At 40.7% G+C, this 24441-nt stretch overlaps 1 protein-coding gene across 1 annotated transcript in view; it reads left to right on the forward strand.

Annotated features, from left to right (window-relative positions):
• SLC25A21 (solute carrier family 25 member 21) overlaps positions 1 to 24441 on the forward strand; it is a 223463-nt gene that overhangs the window by 186940 nt on the left and 12082 nt on the right. The window contains exon 8 of the mRNA XM_044918276.1: positions 12362 to 12526. Within this exon, the coding sequence (XP_044774211.1) occupies positions 12362 to 12526 (165 nt within the window). The remainder of the gene's footprint in view (positions 1 to 12361; positions 12527 to 24441) is intronic.

Consider the following 24441-nt stretch of genomic DNA (forward strand, 5'->3'; position numbering starts at 1 on the left):
CCTGGCCTCCTTTTCGTCCTTGGGAAGTTTGTCAAGGCAGCAAGGAGGGGGCAAAGGAAAACAGGTATTCAACTGCGGTCCTTTATCAAGGCAGCACGTAACCAGAGGGACGCAAATGGGTCAGGGCACCAAGGAGCACTCATGGGAATGAGAATAGTGAGTCATCACAGCACCCCTGCTCATGCCTAATGTTCTTTGTCTCTCCTCTGCCCTCAAGGACGTTCCACACTGAGGCCAAGTAAGAGCTGCTAATATGTTGCTTGCGTTAAGGCCTTGCTAGAACACAGGAAACACCCTTCCAGCTTAACACAAGAGTATGTGTACGTGGTCCCAGCTCACTGACAGGAGTGCGCTGTGTGTCAACTGTTTATGTATATGCAGGCAGGTGGTTTTTAAGTGCGGGGAGAACAGGCGCTTGTTGGGGTCATTTCCTTTGCAGAATCCACTGAACTGGACTCATTTTTAGGTATTAGACAAAACAAAAATTTTCGGTACCTTATAACCTTCAAACGAGTCAGACGTGGTCACGCATGTCAGCATTTATTTCTGACAACAATCAAGATTCAGTAGCTGAACTGAGGTGGCGCTTTATAAGCAATATTGATCAAGGGAAAAGGAGTTAGTGGTACATAGTCACCCAACATAAAGTAATGGAACTATGCTTTCTGAAAAAGAAAAAAAAAATCAGAGGAACAGATGACATGATGAGAATAGCAAATTTGGATTTAGTTCTTTAAAAATAACTGGTAGTCATTTTTGGCAACTCTAGCTATTTTCTACGTCTTTTGTCTAGGACCCACTAACTCCAAAGCCTTCTTCCATTGACTAGCACTTTCTTTTATCCAAAAAGGAGATACTTTTTGTTAATCTGTGCCTGGGTTGGAGTAATCCGATTGTTAGGTGGGCTCACTTCAACATTTGTATGGCCAAGAATACTTATTACTTTCTTCACTCTGAGGCTTTGTCAGTTGTCAAGAAGTGTGTGCATTGGAGGTGATGGGTGGGGTGGGGAAGAGGAAGAGAAAGGAAGGAAGAACGGAGTTAATTTAATGATCAATGCATTTAAAGGTTATACTTTAAAAAAAGTTTTAGTCCAAGTATAAAAGTAACGCATATTTACATTAGAAAGCACAAAAAAATAATCTTTTATATAAATGTGTAAACATATTAAAAATGATCTACACTCCAGAGCAGTGCTGGCTGATACCAATATAATGTAAGCCACATTTTCTAGTACCTATATTTAAAAAGGCAAAGAGAAACATGAAATTAATACTGTATTTTATTTATTTATTTTTAATTATTTAACGCAATACATCCCAAATATTGTCATTTCAACATGTAGTCAGTATAAAAATTATATGAGATAGTTTACACCCTTTTCATATTTGGTCTTTCAATCTCATGTGTATTTTATGCTTACAAGCACACTTCAGTTTGAACTAGGACATTTCGAGTAGTCAATAGCCACGTATGGGTAGTGATCTCCTTATAGGACTGTGCAGGTCTGTCATGCAAAGGAATTCATACAAACTTCTAAATTGTGATTACCTCTAGAGAAGTCTAGAAGAGGGGGAGTGGAAGGTAAGTGTTTAGGGGAAGGGCTTTGTGTAGTTGAATGTTTATCATGAGAATGTATTCAGCATTACCTGTGAACATTTACTTTAAAAAGTAACATTTTCGGGGCACCTGGGTGGCTCAGATGGTTAAGCGTCTGCCTTCAGCTCAGGTCATGATCCCAGGGTCCTGGGATCGAGCCCCACATCGCGCTCCCTGCTCAGCGGGGGGCCTGCTTCTGCCCTTCCCTCTGCTTCTCCCTCTGCTCATATTCTCTCTCTCTCTCTCTGTATCTCTGTATCTCGAATGAATAAATTTTAAAAAAAAAACTTAAAAAAAAGTAACATTTTCATTGTAGAAAATTTAGGAAATCCAGAACAGTATAAAGAGAAGTATGTAATCCCAAAGAAATGTTCTTTGGCTCTGCCAGGATTAAGCCTCCCTTTAGGGAGAAGTTTCTCAGCTGATTTGGGTAGGAATGGCTTGCTGGCCCATCTTAAGGCTGAATGTTGCATAATTCAGTTTCTATTACTTCATTTATAGTAGCAGAAACCCCCCGTTTTTTCCTGCTCTATAATTTCTAAAAAACGTTTAAACCTTACATGCGAACTATCAAAGAACATATATACACAGAGCTGTCTAGAACAGGAAAGCCACAGGTGAACAGACAAATCTGACCCAGGGTTGGAGAGAGATACACCCATCATGCTCTTTACCATTTCCTAACATGGCCTTGAACAAGTTTCATGCAGTTCCCTCGGTGATAAAATGATGGCGATCAGTCCAGCTGTCTCACAGCAAGGCATTTCCGTGAAGTGGCTGGAAGCACAAGCTCTAGAGGGCCATCTCTGTCCCTGACCATGTGACAAGTTCATGTTTCCCACTCTATGGTCGTTTCCAATTTTGTCAGAGAAGAATAATAGAAATAGGGTTGAGATGTGTATGCAAAGCTGTCAATGCAGCCTGTCGGGTAGTGATGGTTTAATGTGTCAGTAGGTGTTATTACACGTTTTTATGAGAATTTAAATATGATAATATATGCAAAGATCTTAACCCAGAACCTGGCACATGGTAGGCAGTCAACCAACAATAACTATTTCAAGATGCAAGTTGATCTTATAAACGCTTAAGTTTACCTAAAGACATTTATCTTGAGATAGTACCCCAATTAATGTTGAGCAGTCACAGCTGACTCCAGCCGTGGGCACGTAGACAGCTTACTGGGTGTGGTTTGCTCCCTCGGTCCACGTTAGGCAGTGCTCAGCTGCCAGTACAATCCATTCAGCCAGAATTCTTTATCAAGGCTTAAGGGCTGGGAGCCTAGTTACGGTGCCTATTGACAAGGTCTTTAAACCCAGATGCAGATGTACTATCATGAACAGAAGTAGCTGGATCTCTGTTTGCTGTAAATAGCTAGCAGATAGCAGCAGAAGCTAGAGATTGACACAAAAAACATTTGAAGCCGCTTTGGAGAGAATTCCAGCACAATCAAGATAGGCTTCCTCTGGGATAATTGTACAAAATTAACGTGTATTTTGTTTTGAGGGGAGGGGGAGCAGGAGAGGGAGAGAGAGAATCTTAAGCAGGCTCCACACCCAGCACGGAGCCCAACGCAGGGCTCGATCTCACGACCCTGTGATCATGACCTGAAGCCGAAATCGAGAGTCGGACACTTAACCGACTGAGCCCCCCAGGCGCCCCAAATACGCATTCTTGATCAAGCCCACTTAATCACTTCACATGGAAGTTTTGAACTAAGCTGATTTTCAGCCTTTTCGGTTAATTATAGCTACCAGTTGTGGTGGAACACTCAGTGGATGGGCTGCAGGCAGAATGGCCACGTGGCTTGCCAACACCTTTAAGAAAAGCAGAGCAGTTTCCCATATTTTGCCTGATTTGCAGCGAGATAACTCTTGTTGTCCCCGCCAGTAGTGTGTGTTTCTCAGGCAGCCTGTCTACTATTCAGCCCCTCTCTTCTCCTGTCTTAGATACCAACCGCTACAGATTCCTACACAGGCATTGTGGATTTTCCTATTTCCCCAGCCAGAGGAGGCGAGTCAACATGGTCCTTTAAAGATGAACATCTCCCAAGAAGTTGCTGCTGCTGAGGGAAGCTCTGCAATGGAGGACAGTTGAGGGCAACCATAGTCAATGTTAATCTTAATAATCCACTTAACGTGGGGCACCCGGGAGGCTCAGTTGGTTTAGCGCCCGACTCTTGATTTCGGCTCAGGTCGTGATCTCAGGTCCTGGGATTGAGCCCGGAGCTGGGCTCCACGCTCAGCAGGGAGTCTGCTTCAGGAGTCTCTCTCTCTCTCTCTCTCTCTCTCTCTCTCTCTCTCTCCCCCCCCGCCCCTCCCCCCATGCGCTCTCGCTCTCTGAAATAAATAATCTTTAAAAAAAATACTACACTTAACGTCTTGTAGACAGTGATAGGGTGGGGAAGATGAAGGGCGGGGCCTGCCACAGTCTCAGGGAACACAGAGCAAAGTCTAGAAGGAGGTTGAGGGAAGTAGGCAGATATCCCCCTCAGTCCTGTGGGAAGGGCATTGCTGGCAGAGGCCCAGAATGGGGCCCCCTGAAGAATGGGTTCCTGAACGGGGGGGGGCCCCTCTGGCTGGGGTCCAGGAGCAGGACTGGCTGAGAGCAGAGGCCGCGTCTGTGATATTCTTGGAGCCCTAAGTGCGATTCCCATGAGGATTTCCAGGAATGGCAGGTGACTTGCTGGCTCCGGCTGCAAGGGTTCTCCCCTCTGTGATCTAGGCTTGATTCTCTAGCCAGTCAAAAGTATGTTCCCCATAAAATATGCTTTCCTGCTCAGTTTAGCCATAAACTCTTCTAAAAATACAAAGAAACTGTGGTTCCTTTGGTTCCTGATACTTCCCTCAGCCCCTTCCAGCTTCTGTGTCAAGGATTTCAATAGGTGTGCTTGTCTTGCCTCTACTTTTTAAATTACCAGCATATCAGTCAAAGACTATAATCCTTGCCACACTTCCTCCAGTTCCAATACCAGAATCTTGGCCAGCATCTTAAAATTCACAGTGAATAAAGAAAACCGGTCTCTAATTTAAATATGCTTGACCTTCTGTGGGGAGCAAAGTAATCACAGCTTTGTCATGCTCTGGTTTGGTTCAGTGGGTATAAAAACATGTTCAAATAAAATCGGGCTAGACCCAAATCTCCCCCCGTCCTTCAAACTAAACCCGAGCAAAGTGTTGTTCTGGTTTGTAGTCTCTTTGGCTTAGGACTAGGCTTGCCCGAGGATTTTTCTACTGGAGATGATTCCATATCCAATCTTCCAAAAGTGTGACTTTATAGCTTATTGTCCTTATAGGACCTTTCTCCCCTCTAACTGGGTGCATCGTTTTTTAATCTATATATTTATAAGACCTAGAAGTCCCCTATCACTTGTGCTAAGCCAACTGGTGCTTGGCTGGCATGCTCTCTGCAAGCCTGGAAAATGTGAATTTCCTCCCAGAAGCAAAATCTTGGATGAATTGTTTCCCAGTTTTTCTCTCCACTTTGAAATCTACTTCAAAGTTATTATTTGGCTAATGGGTTATGTTTTCCTTCCCTTGAGGTCTATAGGATTTGTCTCTGATGTGTGGATGGGGGACAGGTTTTCCTTCTACTCATTTTTATCTACATTACATATGAACATAATCATTCTCACCCCCAAATATGAAACTAAGGCTTAAGTGAATTGCAAAAGCCTGTTCCCCTCTATTTAGTCTTTAAAGATGTTCAACCCAAGAAAAGAATAATTAGTCTTCTACCTTTATGATTTGATTGAAATTTTAAGGTGCAATGAACAGATAGCAAATGTGTCATTGATGGTAGACTCTTTGAAGATAGGGATTTTTTAAAAAATTAATTCAGGGTTTGATTCTGGTTTTGGATAAACACCACTAGATATAATTCTACACACTTTCTTCTGGGAGCTTGGTAATCTAATAGAGATCAATTAGATCATATATGAGATCACCAAGCTTAGTGATTATTTTCTCCATAGGCAATTGACAAATGTTTAAACTTATAGTATGTGGAGTCAACATAAAGTAAATAGAAGGACCGCATTTTGTGATGAATCTCTTTCAAGAAAGAGGGAAGTTGAGTTAGAGAGCGAGCGTGTGGCTCTGTTTACGGATAGTGTGAGAAGCCAGCTTCAAGGGCATGTCAACGTTTGTGTTGAGGTACTGAGTTAAGTTCAGATTTTTCCTGCATTGCCGTGTGAAACACTGCCTGGAAACTGTTCAGTACCTAAATTATTGCTTTCCAGTCTATGATGCTTGTGGGCAGAAAAGTGAATTATGTCTATGAATGCATTCCTATAGTTATCTTTCAACAATAGCTAAGGCAGCAGCCAAGTTGTGTCTCTATTATCATTTACAGAAATAGACTTCAGTCTTCCATTCAGCTGTGCCAGGAATTCTAGAGTTTTGCTTGCAGATGGAGACTTTGAAGTAATGATAATAGCTACCATTTACAGAACATCTACTATATGCCAGATACTGTGTAAGATGCCTTACATGTTTTTTCCTTTATTTGATTTTCTCAATTTATACAATTTTTCAAATAGTAAAAGTATTACAGTGTTTTCCGCCCCCACAAATCAAACAATACAAAGCTATATAAAGAAAAAACAGTTGATTTTCACCAACACTCCCCTCTCACCCCAGTGCTTTGGTAACTGCTTTTGCATCCTTCCCCTTTTTCCAATGCCCCCACATAATTGGTTTTTCAAATTCCCCCCCCCCCCCCCCCCCCGCCACCCCGTATGGTAGGTGGCTTTCTCCCGGTTTTATAGATAGGGAAAATAACGCCTAAAGAAAGTGGTAGCTCTTAGGAACCGAACGTTAACATCGAGTTCTCTTTCTAGGCAACCGCACTGCTTTTATTGGGATCGAGAAATGTGGGTGATCGTGAAACTTAAGGGAAAGTCAGGAGTGTTTCTGGAACCAGGAAAAAGCAAAGGCTCCCTCCGCGGTGCCAGGTGTTTCCGAGCGGTCACCGCCGCGCGGGCCCCTTCTTGCCTCCTGCGCAGCCGGCGGTGGCAGGGCGAGGCACCTCGGCGCCTCATCACCCGGAAGGCCCGCGCGTTCCTCCGGGGACCGTTACCCCGCCGAAACTTGGGGCAGAGGAGCTGTGTGGCGCAGCGTCTGGGAAAGTTCATTTATGGCAAATTACCATCCACTCACAGGTTGTTTAAAAAATAGAGGGGAGGGGGGTGGGAGGATGGGTTAGCCTGGTGGTGGGTATTAAAGAGGGCACATTCTGCATGGAGCACTGGGTGTTATGCACAAACAATGAATCATGGAACACTTCATCTAAAACTAATGATGTAATGTATGGGGATTAACATAAGAATAAAAAAAATAAAATAAAATAAAAAATAGACCCGTTCACCAAACATAAACTCTAGATAGAGCATAATTGTATTTGGCCTGTCTTTTTGTCCATAATCTTGCCCTATTAGAATAAGCTATAATGATGAATTAGTGAAATATCTCAGCGAAAGCAAAGTGTAACTGTGGGATTTTTGAGCCCAATTCCTCTTCTTTCACTTACATTTTGTTCTCAAATAAAAGGAAGGGGTTTTTTTCTTTTTTCTTTTTCTTTTTTTCCAAATTTATGAAAATGCTCCAAGAATTTATTTGAGTAATGAAAAATATAAGTGATCTTCTATCTCCTGAGGAACCAGGGTATTTTCCTGCCTAAATGCAGCAACTGGATCTCCTCTTTTTTAACAAAGCAGTATTTTTCTGAAGGCCCAGATATGGACACTCACTCCATTGTGCAAAGGTCTCATCCGGTTTGCTTTCCAGCCATGTGATGAAATTCAATGCAACACCCTTGTCCATTGGCTCTAAAACATGACAGAATTCACCTTGCCCTGGGAAGCAAGTAAAGGAACGCATGTGGAGCGTGCTGCCTTTTGACATGGTGTGCCTAGAGCTCTTCTCTGGCTTCGGGGATGGAGGAAATTCATGGACACACACACCCCGTGTCTCTACCTATTGGCCATACTCTGATAGCTATTTACTCAGAGAACAATGCCTGCTGCCTACACCTCAGTCTGTGGTCTCACAAGCTAATCAGAGCCAGCTATGGTCAGTAGTTGGATGGAAGAACTCTAAACAAAATAGCTCAGGCTGCCATAAGTCATCTCCGTGATTTGTTGGTAATCCTGGACTCTCCGTGAGTAAGGAATCAGTGCCCTGGAGTGGCGCAAAGAATCTTCTCTTTAATTAAGCCTCTTAAGGACTTTTAAAACAGAAATTTGATTCCATATTTCATAACCATTGTGGAAGATTCTCATGGGTGGATCTAAAAATTATCGGCCTATCTCCCCGAATAAAAACCAAAGCAAAAGTATTTAAATTTCTAGAATATGAGCAAAGTCCTGCATGAGACATTTAGCACAGCACGTGGCACCTACTAGGCACACAACAGGTATTTGTTGAAGAAATGAATGCATGAAAGAACAGAGAGTTCCCAGAAGTAGCAGTGGGCCATAGCTAAAACGAAACCTAAAGACTTTGAGTTACGTCAAATGGAAATACTCTGGCAGGTACCAGTGAACTGAGCATTTCGATAAACCAGTGTGGAGAGCAGTGTGATATTACAGTATAAGCTACATTCCAATCCATTTATGCTCCCCCACTTGCATTCTGGTGCAGTCGATGAAGAGTACATCTAGGAAAGTTTTATCATGCAATTTGGCCCACAACTGGTAACCAGATATGAAAATTGCAGTGAATCTAAATGTTGGAAGGAAACTGAACTGGTAGGTGACCTGCTGGGTTGGATAGTATTGGAATCATTTGGCTGATGATGCTAATCAGTCACCATTTTTGTTTTGAAATGGAAGCCCAGTAATCAAATAAGTTTAGTAAAATTCCTTGTGTTTACAGAGATCTAGTCAAAATGGTTCTGTATTTTCCTATTTAAGCATCCCAGTGGAAGTCATGTTTTGCCTTTCTAATTAAATATTTGCTTACATGTGTGTGACACAGTGTTGCTGAATGAAGCAAAAAGCACACTTCTCTTTATGGGGAATTAGAGAAGAACTCAGGTTTTTCTCTATCACAAGGCCCCAAGAAAAATATATTTGGGTTATGATGTATCTGTTACCTGTATCAATTGGATTATTAAACTCTGAAACTCTTACCACATATGTAGAACAAGAATAAGCCCACAGAATGAGAACCACACCGGATGCAGAATCCTGCTTAAGCTATTTACCAGCATTTTTACTTTAGGCCTGCTACTTAACAGTCCTTGGTTTTCTCACCTGCAAAATAAGGAAAATATACCTGCTGCCCACCTTACAGGATTGAGAAAAGCAATCAGATATGTTACAATGGCAAACCCATGCAGAGGATAAAAGTATGGACTTGGAGCAGGAGAGGCCTCAGTTTGAGCTTTGGCACTATCTCTGTGATCTTGAGCAAGTAACACAACCTTAGTTTCCCCATCCATCAAATGGAAATCTCACACTCTTGTTGAGAGAATAAATCACGTGATATGTGTAAACTGCCAGACAGATGTGATAATGGCTCACATTGATGAGCACTCACTGTGTTCCAGGTACCTGGTAACACACACAGTTGTGCTCTCCAGGCTGTAAGCTGTGTGAGGTGGAGGCCCAATTGGTGACTTTTTTGTTCCCAAACTTTGCTCCCATGCGGCCTTGCTTCTAGAGCCCACAGACTTACCCAGTGGAGAATTCTTACCGAGGATGTTAATTCTAAGGGATAGGGAAGAGGCCATTTTACAGGATCTACTGCTCTAGAGAAGAAAGGCCCTGGGGTGAGGAAGCTCCCTGGAGGAGCTCTCTAGCCCAGAGACTGGATTTGATTAGGCCTCAGACTAAGTAGACCTTTTTGTCTTGCGTGATGCATTTCTGGTGGACACAAGGGTCCAGAGCTCTGGGAAAAGGAAAGGACAGACAGGGGAATGAAAAGGAAGAGGCTAGTTATACATGCCCTTCATGTCCCTCAAATCAGCCTCTGCCCTTTTTAATGCCATTGCCTTCAGCTAACAAAGAAATTACCTGTTATTTTATTATTTGAACTATTTTTATTATTATCAGCACTATTGCCATTATTATTATCAGCTAATATGTCTTGAATGCTTACAGAGGACAAAAATCCATTGACTTAGTTACCATCACAGCAATCCTACAAGGAAGATTCTCTTTTTCTCTTATTATTCTTATTTTACATATAAGTAAAGTGGGGATAAATCAGAGTGGATAAAATCCTTTCCCAGGCTAGCAGGTGGGATTGCTGAGACTCAAACCTGGAGCAGTCTGGCTCCAACCCCCTATTTTTTTTTTTTTTTTTTTTTTTTTTTTTTTTAGTGTTCAACCATTCATTAGTTGTGTATGGCACCCAGTACTCATCACAAAACATTGCCCTCCTTAATACCGGTCATCCAGCTACCTCATCCCTCCATCCCCCCACCCCCCTCCCTTCTGTAACCCTCAGTTTGTTTCCCAGAGTCCAGAGTCTCTCATGGTTTTTCTCCCTCTCTGATTTCTTCCCATTCCGTTTTCCCTCCCCTCCCCTGTGGTCCTCCACACTATTCCTTATGTTCCACATATAAAGAAGATATGGTCATATATACAATGGACTATTACTCAGCCATCAGAAAGGATGAATACCCACCATTTGCATCAACATGGATGGAACTGGAGGGGATTATGCTAAGTGAAATAAATCAAGCAGAGAAAGACAACCAGCTATTTCTAACTACTGTGCTACTCTCTGATTTTACTTAATGACTCATAACTAGAGTTCAAGCTCACCCAGGCACTTGAGTTCAAAATCTGCCCTCTGGCTGCCTTCCTCCGAGCAGGGGAGCAGAGCCTAGGCAGTTTGCTCAGCACTTCCAGAGTCTTTCCAACAGAAATGAACTTCTGCTCAACTTATCCTCAAGTCTATTTTGAAAACCAAAATAATTTGTGTTGATAGTCAATGTGCCAGAACACAAACAAAAAAAGCCCCATTTTGTAGAGCAGAGAGTGAACTTTAACCTTCTGAGAATTTTTGGTTTTCCTATATGAAATGTTTTTTTATTATTTTAAGATATATTCTCATGTGTTTTTTTTCTGTTACAAAAAAAGGTTTCCTTAAAAGCTTAATGCAATGTATTGTAATTAATCTTCTTAAGTGAAAAGATGAAGTTGAGTGTAGTATTGTAGTTAAGAGTTTTTAAAACATTTATCAGCAAAAACTATAGGATTTACTATATAAACAAGCTCATTTAAATGTATCATGTTAATTACATAGCTATAAATACAAGTTGGATGAAAAGGCTTGATTGGATTTGTTCTCTGTTCTGCTGATACAACCTTAATTGCACGTGATAAGAAAACACTTTTAGTCAGAAAGCACATCAGACTGCAGACCACTCCAGCAACCTGCTCCAGGGAAAAATCAAACAAATGCCATGTCAGTGCTTGCCTCATGGGAAAAAAAAAAATTAAATACTGAGCATTTTCCCTTATTTCCTATTCAGTCAAAATTTAACAAGTAGAGATATCCCTTGTACTGTATCTCCGAAAGGACGCAATCATTCAGCTTTTTATTGAAGCCCACATGAATTGTTGTTCTTGTAAACTCTAGTAAGCTCTGTAGCATGTTCCAAAAGTAGCGATAGACTGGAGTCCAGCAGTCAGGGTATTTCAAGTTTGGGTCGTCAACTGGAGGGCTGGAAAGAAGTAAATTAAAGGTAACCCACGGGGCGCCTGGGTGGCTCAGTTGGTTAAGCGACTGCCTTCGGCTCAGGTCATGATCCTGGAGTCCCGGGATCGAGTCCCGCATCGGGCTCCCTGCTCGGCAGGGAGTCTGCTTCTCCCTCTGACCCTCCCCCCTCTTATGCTCGCTCTATCTCATTCTCTCTCTCAAATAAATAAATAAAATCTTTAAAAAAAAAAAATTTAAAGGTAACCCACGACTCCCAGTGCCACTGATTTGTCATTTATCACGAGTGATACACACATTAATTGTACACCCTCTTGAGGAAGTCTACAGACAACTATCCACACCCTATTTCTTTTTTTCTTTTTTTTTTTTTAAGGATATTTATTTATTTGACAGAGAGAGAGCACAAGTAGGCAGAGAGGCAGGCAGAGGGAGAGGGAGAAGCAGGCTCTCCACTGAGCAGGGAGCCCGACGTGGGGCTCGATCCCAGGACCCTGGGATCATGACCTGAGTTGAAAGGCAGATGCTTAACCGACTGAGCCACCCAGGTGTCTTTTTTTTTTTTTTTTAATTTTATTTATCCACCCAATTTCTAACCTAGTGCCAGTTTAACTCTTGAGGCAGTGAAATCAAGACTACTTGTAACATTCACTTCAGAAAAACGTAATTAGAAAAGTAGCTATGCTGGATTCAGGAACCAAATGTAAATTCCTTTTGAATTATGCAGTTATGGATTACCAGTTTACCTGTATGGCTAATCCCCTCCATTACTTGGGTAATCCAGAATTGGATACAGCTATTTACATGTAGGTAGTAATGATAGGTATTACATGACATTAGTTTCACTAATTCCACCAAAGGTGTGGGTTTTTTTTTTTTTAACAGCAATCTTCCCTTGAAGACCTGCATGCATGCAATTTTGTTTACTTTTGGGGCTTCCTAATTTTAAAAGTATGGATCTAGGCATGATTATTCATGTTGGGGGGAAAAAAAAGTCCCGAATAATTCTGGCTTGAAGGGAAGCTAAAATGGTAATTTACTCTATTTCACGGTCTCAAAGATGATCTCTCTGGCTTTGCTTCTCTCTCCTGCAGCAACCATCCACGATGAGTTATGCAAGACATATCATTAAGAAGGAAGGCTTGGGACTCCAGGGCCTCAACAAAGGATTTACAGCAACTTTGGGACGTCACGGGGTTTTCAACATGGTTTATTTTGGCTTCTACTACAATGTCAAAAACATTATTCCTGTCAATAAGGTAACTATTTAATAGATTATAATCCTGGAGGAAAAATCTCATCAGTGATGATAGCTCCATCTGTAGAGTAATCATCATGTGCTAGTCACTGCACTGAACACTCATATCGAATCTGATCCCCCCGTTAGCCTTATTCATGGGGTGTCATTACCCCTATTTAGGAATTGGAAACTGAGGCTTAGAAAGATCAAGTAAATTGTTAAGTAGTTAAGAGCAGAGACTTGAACCCAATTCTGACACCAAAATTCATTTCCTTGAAATATGCACCGTGACACCTGAATGCTTCCCATTTATCGCTAACAGAAGCTTCTAGAAACTGTGTTATCACTTACTTTTTTTAACCTCAGAAACAACTTTCCCAAGAAAGTTGAAATTTTCATATCCTAAATAAATTTTGAGCTCTGGGGGGAAATTATCAGCCTAAAATTTAAATTTTACCTAGATATTAATTTTTAAATTCACCTAAGTTACCTAGGGTAAGGGGTAACCAACTCTTTAAGGATCATCACTTTTCATGCAAAGTAGTAATAATTATAAATATATTTTAGTGGTAATTTACAGATGTTAACAGCCTTTCAACTTCTGCGAGATAAAAGTAGCACATGATGTGCTTTAAACCCAGCCTCTTTTCATCTATAACAGCACACTTTGCCCCCACCATCATATTGCTTGCTTGCATTGAAAATTGCAATCCCGAAAGCACCGACTGGTGACACATTTTGCACATGCAGACAATTTCCCACAGGGGTTCAGTTTTTTATTTTGCTTAGTACAAAACTATCGATGGATTTTTATAAACCGTAAAACGATTTCTAATACGGCTACCACCAGACTCTTCAGTAAAGTTGATTGTACCTACCTTTGCCCAGCGATCCCCCCATATTCTGGGTGAGGACTTATCTTAAGTAGCAGCTGAAGCCAAGGGATGTTCCACATTAACCATCTGTTGGTTTGGCCTCATCCACTAGCCAAAGTTGTTAAACACGTTTCGCTGTATGTGGAAATCGCAGTTATTGAGTAGAAGCTTGTTTGGTTGGCCTGAAATCTGTGACTGACCACAGTATATAGACACCCTTCCCTCCCTGACTGTCAGTTCTGACTCCAGTGGTCCTCAGAGCCCTCCTTCTGTCGAGAAATCACAGAAATCAAATGCAATAGATACTTTGGGCTGAATGACATGAGAGAGTTTGACTCTTAATACATTGAGATTCTTTTTAGCAGGAATGGGCTAAACAATTTGTGGTACCCAGGACAAAATGAAAATGTAGGACCCTTGTTCAAAAATGATTAAGAATTTCAAGACCAAATAGTAAGGCAATAAACCGAGCTCTTCTAAGTGCAGGCCCTGGGTAACTGCGCAAGTCACAAATGCATGAAGTTGACCCTGTTTTTTTAGACTCTGAGATGAGTACTCCATACAACATGGGAGAAGAGTCGCTGCCTCCATCTCTTCGGCTATCTAGTCTTGAGACAGATAGGAATCACATACACACAATGAAATAAATTATATAAATTATTATATACTTTATTACATATATTTGGGCATGTATTTTAATTCCTATCATATTATAAAATGAATTTGTTCTATTTAAGAAAGAAGTCACAAAGATCTACGTATGGTCATATGTTAATAATGCTTTAAAAAAATCTACAAGTGTAAACTTCATTCTACAATTAATCAGTGCACTTAAGTCATTAAATGTTATGCATTATATAAACACAGAAGCTTAACTATTCACTTATTTTTTAAATACATCATGATATCCTGAAACTATGGAAACCACTCATTGATCTTGCCAGTTGACAGGGTCAGATCATAGCAGCTATTATAGGCCACACTAAGGATTCTTATCTTTATCTGAAGAGCACTAGGAAGCCAACAAAAGATTTTAAGCAGAGGAATTACCTGATCAGTCTGGCTGCCAAGTGGAGAATGCACGGAGGGGAGGTTGTGAGGGAAGGGCAGGATATAACATGGAATTATTTCAAAGCGAGATGCTAGGGCCTCAGACTATGTTGTTCATGGTGGAGACAAGGAGAAGTGGACAAATTTGAGAAATCTTCAGAAGGCAAAATGTACAGGATGTGGTGATGGAGCATACATAGGCATGTTGAGAAAAAGGGTTGTGGATAGAAATGCTGCCTAGGTTCTTGGCTTGAGCAACCAGAAGGGTGATGGTGCCATTTACTGAAAAAGAAAACCGTTGAAAGAGAAACAAGTTTATGGGAGAATATTATGGGCTCAGCCTGGAAACTGAATTTAACTGCACTTGGAACTAAAATGCAGATGAGTCGGAGATTGGATGTGGGTCCTGGAGCTTTAGAGGAAAGATCTGAGTTGGAGATACACACTTAGAAGTCATCACAACCCAGGGCGCCTGGGTGGCTCAGTCAGTTAAGTGTCTGCCTTCGGCTGGGGTCATGATTTCAGGGTCCTGGGATCAAGCCCTATGTTGGGCTCCCTGCTCAGAGGGGAGTCTGCTTGCCCCTCTCCCTCTGCCTCTCCTTCCTGCTCATTCACTCACTCTCTCTCTCTCAAATAAATAAATAAAGTCTTTTTAAAAAAAAGTCATCATAAACCTGGGCGAGTGTCCCTTTACTAGGTGAAAGATCTTGGGCCAATCACTTCACTGCTCTGAGCTTCAGCTTTTTTTATTGTATATTGAAAAGCTACCCAACAACATTATTTTGAGGACTGACAGAAATAATATGGGAAGTTGTTTGTGAATTTTAAGGTGCCACGGAAGTGTTAGGTGTGCTGGTGCTGATGACAGTGATGAGAGGAGGAGTGAGAGGGGGAGGCAGGTGGTGGAAACAGCGAGCACATAGAACAGCATGAAGAATTTTTCCCCAGGACTGTTCCTTTTGCACTTAAATGAACACTGTGTTTTTTCTTGCCTAGAACAAAGTCATTGATTTTATGTGTTCTGTAATCTAAGCCTGATTCAAAACTGGGAAACCAGTATTCTTTAAATCTAAACCATAATAAATCAATCCTTTGTGAAGGGGAAGGTATGATAATCATTAAAACATGTTGAAGAACGTCATCAAGTTGTTAACCATGAGGAGGAGGTGGTGTTCCTTGAAGGCTTTATTCCATCTTCGCCGTGGGCTGTCTCTAGCTGTATACTTTGGACGATTTGTTTACAGGTTATTGTTTCAGTTCCCTCACCCAGCAATTGGTCATTCTGTTGTTCCAAGGGAATTCGAGATTTCCCCAGTCCTGACTGGCATGAAATAATTTTAGATTTTCTCTTTAATGTATTTTTTTAATCCATAGGTGGTCTTGCAATGTTTTCCATTTTCAAAGTATTTTCTTTTAAAAGAAACTTCATAATGATTATCTCTGGAGGGGGAAATGGGGAATCGGGTGTGTGTGTGTGTGTGTGTGTGTGTGTGTGTGTGTGTGTGTGTATGAATAAGTGAGAGAGTGAGAGAGAAAGAGAGAGAAACAAAACAAGCAGCAGTGGAGGGAAAGTCCTTTTTCTTTATACCATTCTGAGCTGTTGGAAGCTCCTGCAATAAGGATGTATTAATTTTGTAATAGGAAATAAATCAGTGAAAAGTTTAATAGAGTCTCATAAAATAGAATACCTAGTTAACTTTTTCACATTTTATACAACTCTGAGGCTATCTATAGAGGTAAAATAAGAACTTTAAATGGTAAGCCTGGAGAACTCAGGTCAGACATCCACCCCTAAAGTTTTTAACTCTTCAGATTGGTGATCTCTCCATTAGATGTATTTTTCAAGTGATCACAGAAATATCCTGAACTTCTGTGCCATGTGATACTATTTAAACCATTTTTGTAGACTCCACAGTTTTGCCTGATCCCCATCACGATAACTGTCATTTTCAGATAAGAAAACCAAATGAGAAGTTACGGCCCAATGCTGAAAGTTACTGAAATAATTTATCTGAGGTTAGACAGCAAGGGGAAGGGAGTGAACCAGAGGCCAGGACTCTTTCCACTACACCATGCAGTGCTTTAACCCTTGTGTTTTGTCACACATAAATGACCGCTTAAAAATGATTACTGAAATTTAAATACATGAAATAGCTAGAATATCCAGATAATATGACCAAATTCCTCTTCTGTCTCCTTCAGTCCTGTAACCTGGCCCTCCCTTTCCATACCCTTAGTCTATAATTTATAGAAACCAAGAACGAGAAGTCATGGCCCTGGAAGAAGCAGGCATTAGCCGTTTGAAAATGGTGCCCTGGGTTAGATTCTTTCAGATTTATTTTTAGGCTCTGGCTGTTCCTATGGTGAATGCGGGGCTACAATACAGCAAAGACTGCTTTGGATGTTAACTGACCATGGAATCGATTTAATGGAGGCATTCGTTTACATCTTGCAGTGAATGGAAAGGAATGTCAGTATAAAGAATTATCCCTTCTCCCCAGAAAGAGGCATCACTTCTCAAAGTAAAGCCCACTGGAAGCAGGTATTGATTAACTTAAATGCTGACATCTTTTTCAAATATCCATGAGAGTAAGCTTTCGTTGCAAAAATAATTTCTTTCATTCCTGTTACAAGGTGGGGCTGTTGGAAGCCTATTATTTGTGATGCTGACACAGAAATGAGAATCATAAGATTCAAATGTTACATCTCTTTAATAACCTTGTCCTCTAATTCCGTATTTACTGCTTTTCAAATGTTTCCATAAGTGAAATAATAATAATAGTAGTAGAAATCACTGTCTGAAGCTCATGGCTGTCAACAGTATTAAGCTGTGCTTTCAGTTTGCATCCTAATTAAGCATGTTTGCAAGTTATTTTGCCAAAAACAATAGACCTTTTGTGTTGAATTTTGCCATGATATAAATTACATGTGTGGGTTAGAAATATTCTAGGAGAGAACAATTTTTCATATGTTCAATTTTTCTTACTTAATAAACCATTTAGACCTGTCCCTATGGTCATTTTACTACAGACAGCATTAAGTCAAACATATTTTATTTTCTCCTAAGGTAATATTTGTAAAAGTTGGCCTTTTTTGAAATACAAATGTTTTTCTTTTTCTTTTGATTTTTAATATTTTCTTCATTTTATAAATTCTGTAGAGAGTCAGAGGGCGGTGCCAGATGCACTTAGTTTATCAGAAGAAATGTGGAAATGTGTTCGTTTCATGATTTAAAGCTATATCCTTCCCTAAGGTGTGCACTAAGCTGAATGAAAAATGCACCTTTGGGTTCAAGTGGAGAACTTATATAGAACTGTTTGTATTTTGGAAAGAAGAATCTCAGTAGAATTAGATTATAGTAGGATTTAATTTATGGCCATTTATTTTTCTGATTCTCTCTTACTTGATCATTAGTCTTACCAATCATCCGGTAATGGGAAGGGCAAGAGCATTAAAGTTTCATTAAGAACAACTCTCCTTTCTGGGAACCACTGGGGTAAAACTACAAGTATGTATTATCTATAAAATTCCCGGATATGTGACAAGATTCTGTGGTAAAAGCAGTATCTTTCATTGGCAGTTTTCACAGACTCCCTGGGGCATGTGTGTTGGGGAGAAGGAAGGCATGGGGGAGGGCAGAAGAAGGGGGCAAGAATTCAGACACTTTCTTAAATAAAATGTAAGCCAAAAGTTTCCAGTCAGGCACCACCCAAGTGGATGGAATTGTGGTACCAGTAGCTTTAGGTTCTCCGTGGCTTCCTTCTGTGCATTCATTCTAAAAGCATTCACGGCACATCTACAATGTCCGGGGCCTTGCCTCCCTGAGTGTCAACACTGTCCCTGCCTCACCGGGGTTTACAGTTGATGAGAGGAGCCACACAATAAATGAGTCACCGCACGAGGCCCTGGACTGTGACAGTCATGATGAGAGGAGAGCCATGAAAAGACAGACTACCACGCTGTGGGTATTTATAAACCGGGATCCTACTCTAGACCGATGGCAGGGCAGGGCAGGGCAAGGACATAGAAAAGGCCTTCCTTCAAAAATGATGTTGAAGCTGAGGCTCGAGGGTGAGGATTAGCCAGGCCAAGATGAAGAGGATGAGTGGAGACCAGACAGATCTTTAGTCAGAGAGAAGAGGATGAGTGACCGCCCTGAAGCTGACAGAGGCTCGGGGAACCAGGGAGAAGACAAAGAATGAGGATAGCTGGTGTATGGTGAGCCAGAGGGGAAAGGAGGGAGTGGAGGCTGCAGAGGGGAACTGGGCCAGAGTGTTTGAAGCATGTACTAAGTCACTAGACTCCTCTTAAATGATGAGGGGGCATGTCAAACAAACATATTACATAAGCAGGACTCGATGGGCATGGGAAAGTTTCATTTATATAAGCAGCCCAGAAGTAGAATCTCATGAAATAAACTTGGTTCAAAGACTTCTTCTTGATCATATGCCTACCTCCATATCAAAGCATCTCAGTGTGTCTTTGTCCTAACTTCCCAACCTTTAGAATTTTGTTTTGGAAACCTGGTTTGTTAGTTTTCCTTGGGGTCAGTGACTTTATTGAGGCAAGGAATAAACGGAGCACACCAAAACAGAAAAATCTTACTTACTGAGTTCCCAAGGAAATATATTAATATATTCCTGCATTCTGTATGATAATACTCAGTGATACAGTTGACTCTTAGAAGGTGTTATCTACCCATGTAAATATTTATAGAGAGATATTTAAGGAGAGGGTGTGTGTGTGTATACATATATATGAAATAATCAAGTGATAATTGTTATGCTTAAACCCTAACCCATTTTGACATTGCATGTGTTTTATAATTTGAACTAAGTGGGTAAGACGTTTAAAATTATTTTACATTTCACAACACTTTAAAGAACAGCTAGCTCAGGGGGAAAAAGGAATTTTCATGGCTATTTTCTGAATGGCTACATTTAGATGCTGAGCTTTTAACAAGACTTTGATTTCATTCCAAAGCCGAGAGCCCTGCAAGGATAGGATCTTGGGAATACTCTACATTCCTTAAAGAATGCTTATCAATTAAACCATCTCATTTCAGTTGGTGACCTTCTGTGGAGTGAGGAGCTAGCATTTCCCCAAATTATCTCACATAAAGAGAAAACAAACACAGTAATAGATTCTTCTGATAGCTGTCAAGTGGAAACAACTGTATTTTTTAATTAAGCTTTAATAGCGGGTATTTTCATTGGAGGACAAAACAGCATGATACCATGACATCAGGGCAAAAAATGCTTTTGTCAAAGTTTGTGAACAAAACAACAAAAGGGAGCCAACATTAGAGGAAATGAAAGATACAGACTGTGAGCTGACTCTGCTCCTCATTGACTTGGACCCACAGAAACTAACAATGTAGAAAATGCAAATTTCTTCTGAAAAAAAAATAAAAGGCAGTTTACATTCACTCAAGCTGCCCCCTTGTTCAGTTGCCGGGAGGCAACTCTGATTTCAGCTCACCACATCATTTTCATGACGACCATTGCCAGCTATGGGGAAGGCACTGATGAGCTGCTCTTATTCGCCTTCCAGCGGCTACCAGGTACTTGAGCACTGCCTTTGTAATTTGCTTCTGAGACCTTAGTTCTTCGTGTACTGTGTCCTTATAAAGGAGCGATAAGACATTTATTAAACACCAGTGATGTGTCAGGCCTGTTATACCTACAACATGAATATGACATGGCACCGTCCTCTCCTTTGAGAGGCTTTGAAGGACTCTTCCCAAAGAACATCAGAGTTTGGTGCCCATCTCCTACTAGATCCTGCAGACGACTGAGCCAGGCCATCTGACACCAGAGTCCATATTTGTAACTATTGTGCTATACTTCTTCAAATGTATGGATAGGTGAGCCTTTGAGTCTTTCCTTCTACAAAATATACCCACAGTTCCTCAACTCCCCTTCAAATGATGTGGTTTCCAGTCCTCTGTATGGTCTATCTCTCCCGCTATAGTTGCATCAGATTGGTCAATGTCAGTGTCAAAACTGGACATAATACTACAGTTGTCAGTCAGTCAACTCAGAGTACAGTAGTCTCAACCCTTCCTGTGATCTGAATACACGCCTTTCTTAATGCAGCCAAAGATTATACAGAGATGAATTCTTGGGGGATTTGTCAGGGTAGAGGGGAAAGAGAATGGGTGTTGCTTTTACATCAAGATGTTGGTATGTATAAAATTCTGTGGTCAATTAAAATCCCCGGATTACATGAACTGCCAACAAGTCAAGTCTCCCTCATCTTGAACTTGCGCAGTTTGTATGCACTGTGCTTAAATGTAATCCTGGGGGTTCAGTCCAGTGCTAGAGCTTAGGATGATAAATTTTCATGCTGAGGGCCTCATCTGTCATTCTAGCTTCCCCTCCTCGTCTGGGTCACCTGAGGATCCAAGAGCAGGCCTTCCACATCTTCACCCAAGTTCATCCAGCCCATTTTCAGGCTGTCTTATGGACACACTTTCACAGATGCAGATCTCCAGCTGTACTTTCATCCATCCTCCTTTCAGTTCTTATTAATTCAGTGTCTTATTAATCAGGATAACGTGGGAGACTTTTTCTTTTTTTTTTTTTTTTAAGATTTTATTTATTTATTTGAGACAGAGAGAATGAGAGACAGAGAGCAGGAGAGGGAGGAGGGTCAGAGGGAGAAGCAGACCCCCTGCCGAGCAGGGAGCCCAATGCGGGACTCGATCCCGGGACTCCAGGATCATGACCTGAGCCGAAGGCAGTCGCCCAACCAACTGAGCCACCCAGGCGCCCCGTGGGAGACTTTTTCAAGTAACTTTCTAAAATCAAAGCGTCCAGGGTGACTTAAAAGGAAATTAAACTTTCAAAGGGTTGCCTCTCACATGTCTCATGTGAGAGTACATTGCGAACTTCATGTTTGTATCACCTCTTGCTTGGCAGCCTTGAGGAAATGAAAGGCTGCGTCACAACCAGCCCTTCAACCGCTGATGGTGATGTGCTACAAAAGGAATAAAATGAATTATAGAATGTGTGCTGTTAGCACAGACTGACCATTTGTAAGATTATGGAGATAACTGTGAGGGAGCCCACTAAAATTGGTTTTGACCACATGTTTATTATGTATAATCTGATAACTGAGTAATAGATTTATTAAAATGTTCAATCCCTTTTGAGTCATCCTGTTATGGTCGTGACGTGCTCACCATCAAACAGTTTATTAGCCTACTTGGGGGAAGAGGAAGCAGAATAATAGAGTTCTGTCAAGAAGTAATTTGTGATACCCTGAAAATCATGTGACTTTTTGTAGGACTGTCATATTGTCTTTGTCTTACCCAAAGCAATTTATAGCAATCTCTTTCAGTCCCTTCTGAATAATAATTTTAGTTCTTCAAATGGCAAACTTATTTTAGCAATTTTTGACAAGCAACAATAAATCCATTCTAGCATCAACCAAGGCCAATCCTGAATGGAGAACATTCCTCTCCCTGTGTTTACTGAAGACTGTCTAAGACAGCCAGGGTATACTGACTTCAAGTTAGGTCAAAACTAGTCAGAGAGGATCTCAGATGCAGTGTGATACCAGGAGAAATTAAAGGGTACGTGAATTGCAGGGAGCAAAGGAAATTTAATTTTGGCTGATGAGGTAGGACGATTCTGTGACTAGGCTTTAATGTGAATATTCGTGCTGAGCTCCTTGAAGTGAAAAGCCTATTGCTACACTCTGCTCAACGTTGCTTTGTGGGGAGCAACACGCTTCCTGGCCAGTCTCCCTCACCACCCCTAGTCCTCACTAGCTAGCAAATCTTCCTTCCCCCATCTTCCTTACCCCCTCCTTCTGGCATGTCTCTCTGTGGAATGTCTCCTTAAGGACGCCAGACCCTAATCACAAAGGCCTGTGAGATGTGCAAAGGTTCTCTGTTTATCAAGCTAGCAGCCAGCTGGCCAGTCACTAAGCAAGACATCAAAGCCCATGCCAGGGAAGGTAAAAGGAGAGGCATATGATTCTTTTGATCAAGACATTTTGCCTCTCTGCATATTAACTTCTTAAGTGCCATTGCCTTAAATTACTGGTACTGCCTTTAGCTGTGAATATAATGTTTGCATGCGATGGTTAAATTAGTTACAAATATGTAGTATGTTGATTTTGAGTCATATGATCTCATTTCTGATGACTTGGTACCTTCTGTTGACTTTTTAAAGGTTGTGGAACATCATGGCCACCAGTGTTTTGGGATCACTTATTAGTGTTTCTCGTTAAGCTGTGGAGAGCCTATAAATAATATGTCCTGTCAGGGAAACTCATTGATCTTCCTAAAGAGGGACTGGTAAACACATCTATGCAGCTCCGCACTCACACAGGATCGCAGTGTGATGGAAACAGCCAGAGAGTTCTAGTAAGAGACCTGGTATTAATTCCAAATTCTGGTTCTTACCTAGTTAGCCATGTCTCTTTGGCAAGTTATGCATTTTCTCTGTCTCTGTTTTCTCATTTGTGAGATGAAATGTTAACATCAGCCTTGAAAATGTTTGCAGGGGAATTAAATAATTTTTTAAAACTATGAATATTGGCTTTTGTATTGCTATCACAGAATAAGGTCAATGCACGTAATATACATTAACGTTTCAGGCTACTTAGCTCCAGTTTAAAGTACCATATTTTATAAGAAAAATTGGAAAATATTTAGAGGAAAAGAGTAAAACTCATCTGTGGATGGGGAAATAATACATACTACTTATAAGTAAATATTTTAAAGGAACTGTGTTTTTAAGCATGAGGAAGAAAAGATTAGTTCAATAACGGTTTTTAAATCATGATGAATTACATCAAGAATGGTGACAGTTGATTGCCCTTGCAATTGAGCAAAATATTGGAGTAAAATAGTTTAGGCTTATGCGTGAGGAATGTGGGTTAGGAACACAGGCATTTTCCTGATTGATGACAGTTGGAACAAATTATGGGAGTAAGTTGGAAATTTTTAATAACAAGATAGATTTTTCATCAACATTAATATCCATTTACACAATTAAGGTGTGATCCACCCTAAATATTTTACTTAGGCTAAATGACATATTTTTCCCTCAAATTTTTTTCATTTTTATTTTATTATGGTAAGAACACTTAACATAAGATCTACCCTCAGCTAATTTTTAAGTGCACAATACATTATTGTTGACTATAGGTACAATGTTGTAAAGCAGATCTCTAGAGCTTATTCATCTTGCTTAACTGAAACTTGATTAGTAACTCCCCATTTCCCCGTCCCCCAAGCCCTTGGCAACCACCATTGCACTCTTCAGTTCTATGAATTTGACTATTTTAGGTACCTCATATAAGTGAAATCATGAAGTATTTGTCTTTCTGTGACTGGCTCATTTCACTTAACATAGCATCCTCAACTTTCATCCATGTTGTCACATACTGCAAAGTGTCCTTTGTAAAGGCGAAGAGTATTTCATTGTATGCATAGGCCACATTTGCTTTATCTCTTCTTCTGTCAATGACATTTAGGTTGTTTCCAAATTTTGGTTATTGTGAATAGTGCTGCCATGAACATAACAGTGATATCTCTTTGACATCCTGATTTCAGTTCCGTTGGATAAATATCCAAAAGTTAGATTGCTAGGACATATCATAGTTGTATTTTTAATTTTGGAAGAACTCTATAGTGTTTTCCATAAAGGCTACACCATTTCGAACCTCCACCAACAGTGTATGAGGATTCCAATTTCTCCCCATCCTTGCCAACACTTGCTGCCTTTTATTTTTTGATAATAGCCATTCTGACAGATATGAAGTGATGTCTCATTGTGGTTTTGATCTACATTTCCCAGATAATTAGTGATGTTGAGCATTTCTTCGCATACCTATTGGCCATTTGTATGTCTTCTTTGGAAGAATGTCTATTCAAGTCCTTTGCCCATTCTTTTTTTAAATTTATTTTATTTTATTTTATTTTTGAGAGAGAGTGTGTACGTGTGCAGGGGGTGGTGGGGGGAGGTACAGAGGAGAAGGAGAGAGAGAATCT

This window comes from Neomonachus schauinslandi, chromosome 9, assembly GCF_002201575.2.
Source record: "Neomonachus schauinslandi chromosome 9, ASM220157v2, whole genome shotgun sequence".
NCBI lineage: Eukaryota > Metazoa > Chordata > Mammalia > Carnivora > Phocidae > Neomonachus > Neomonachus schauinslandi.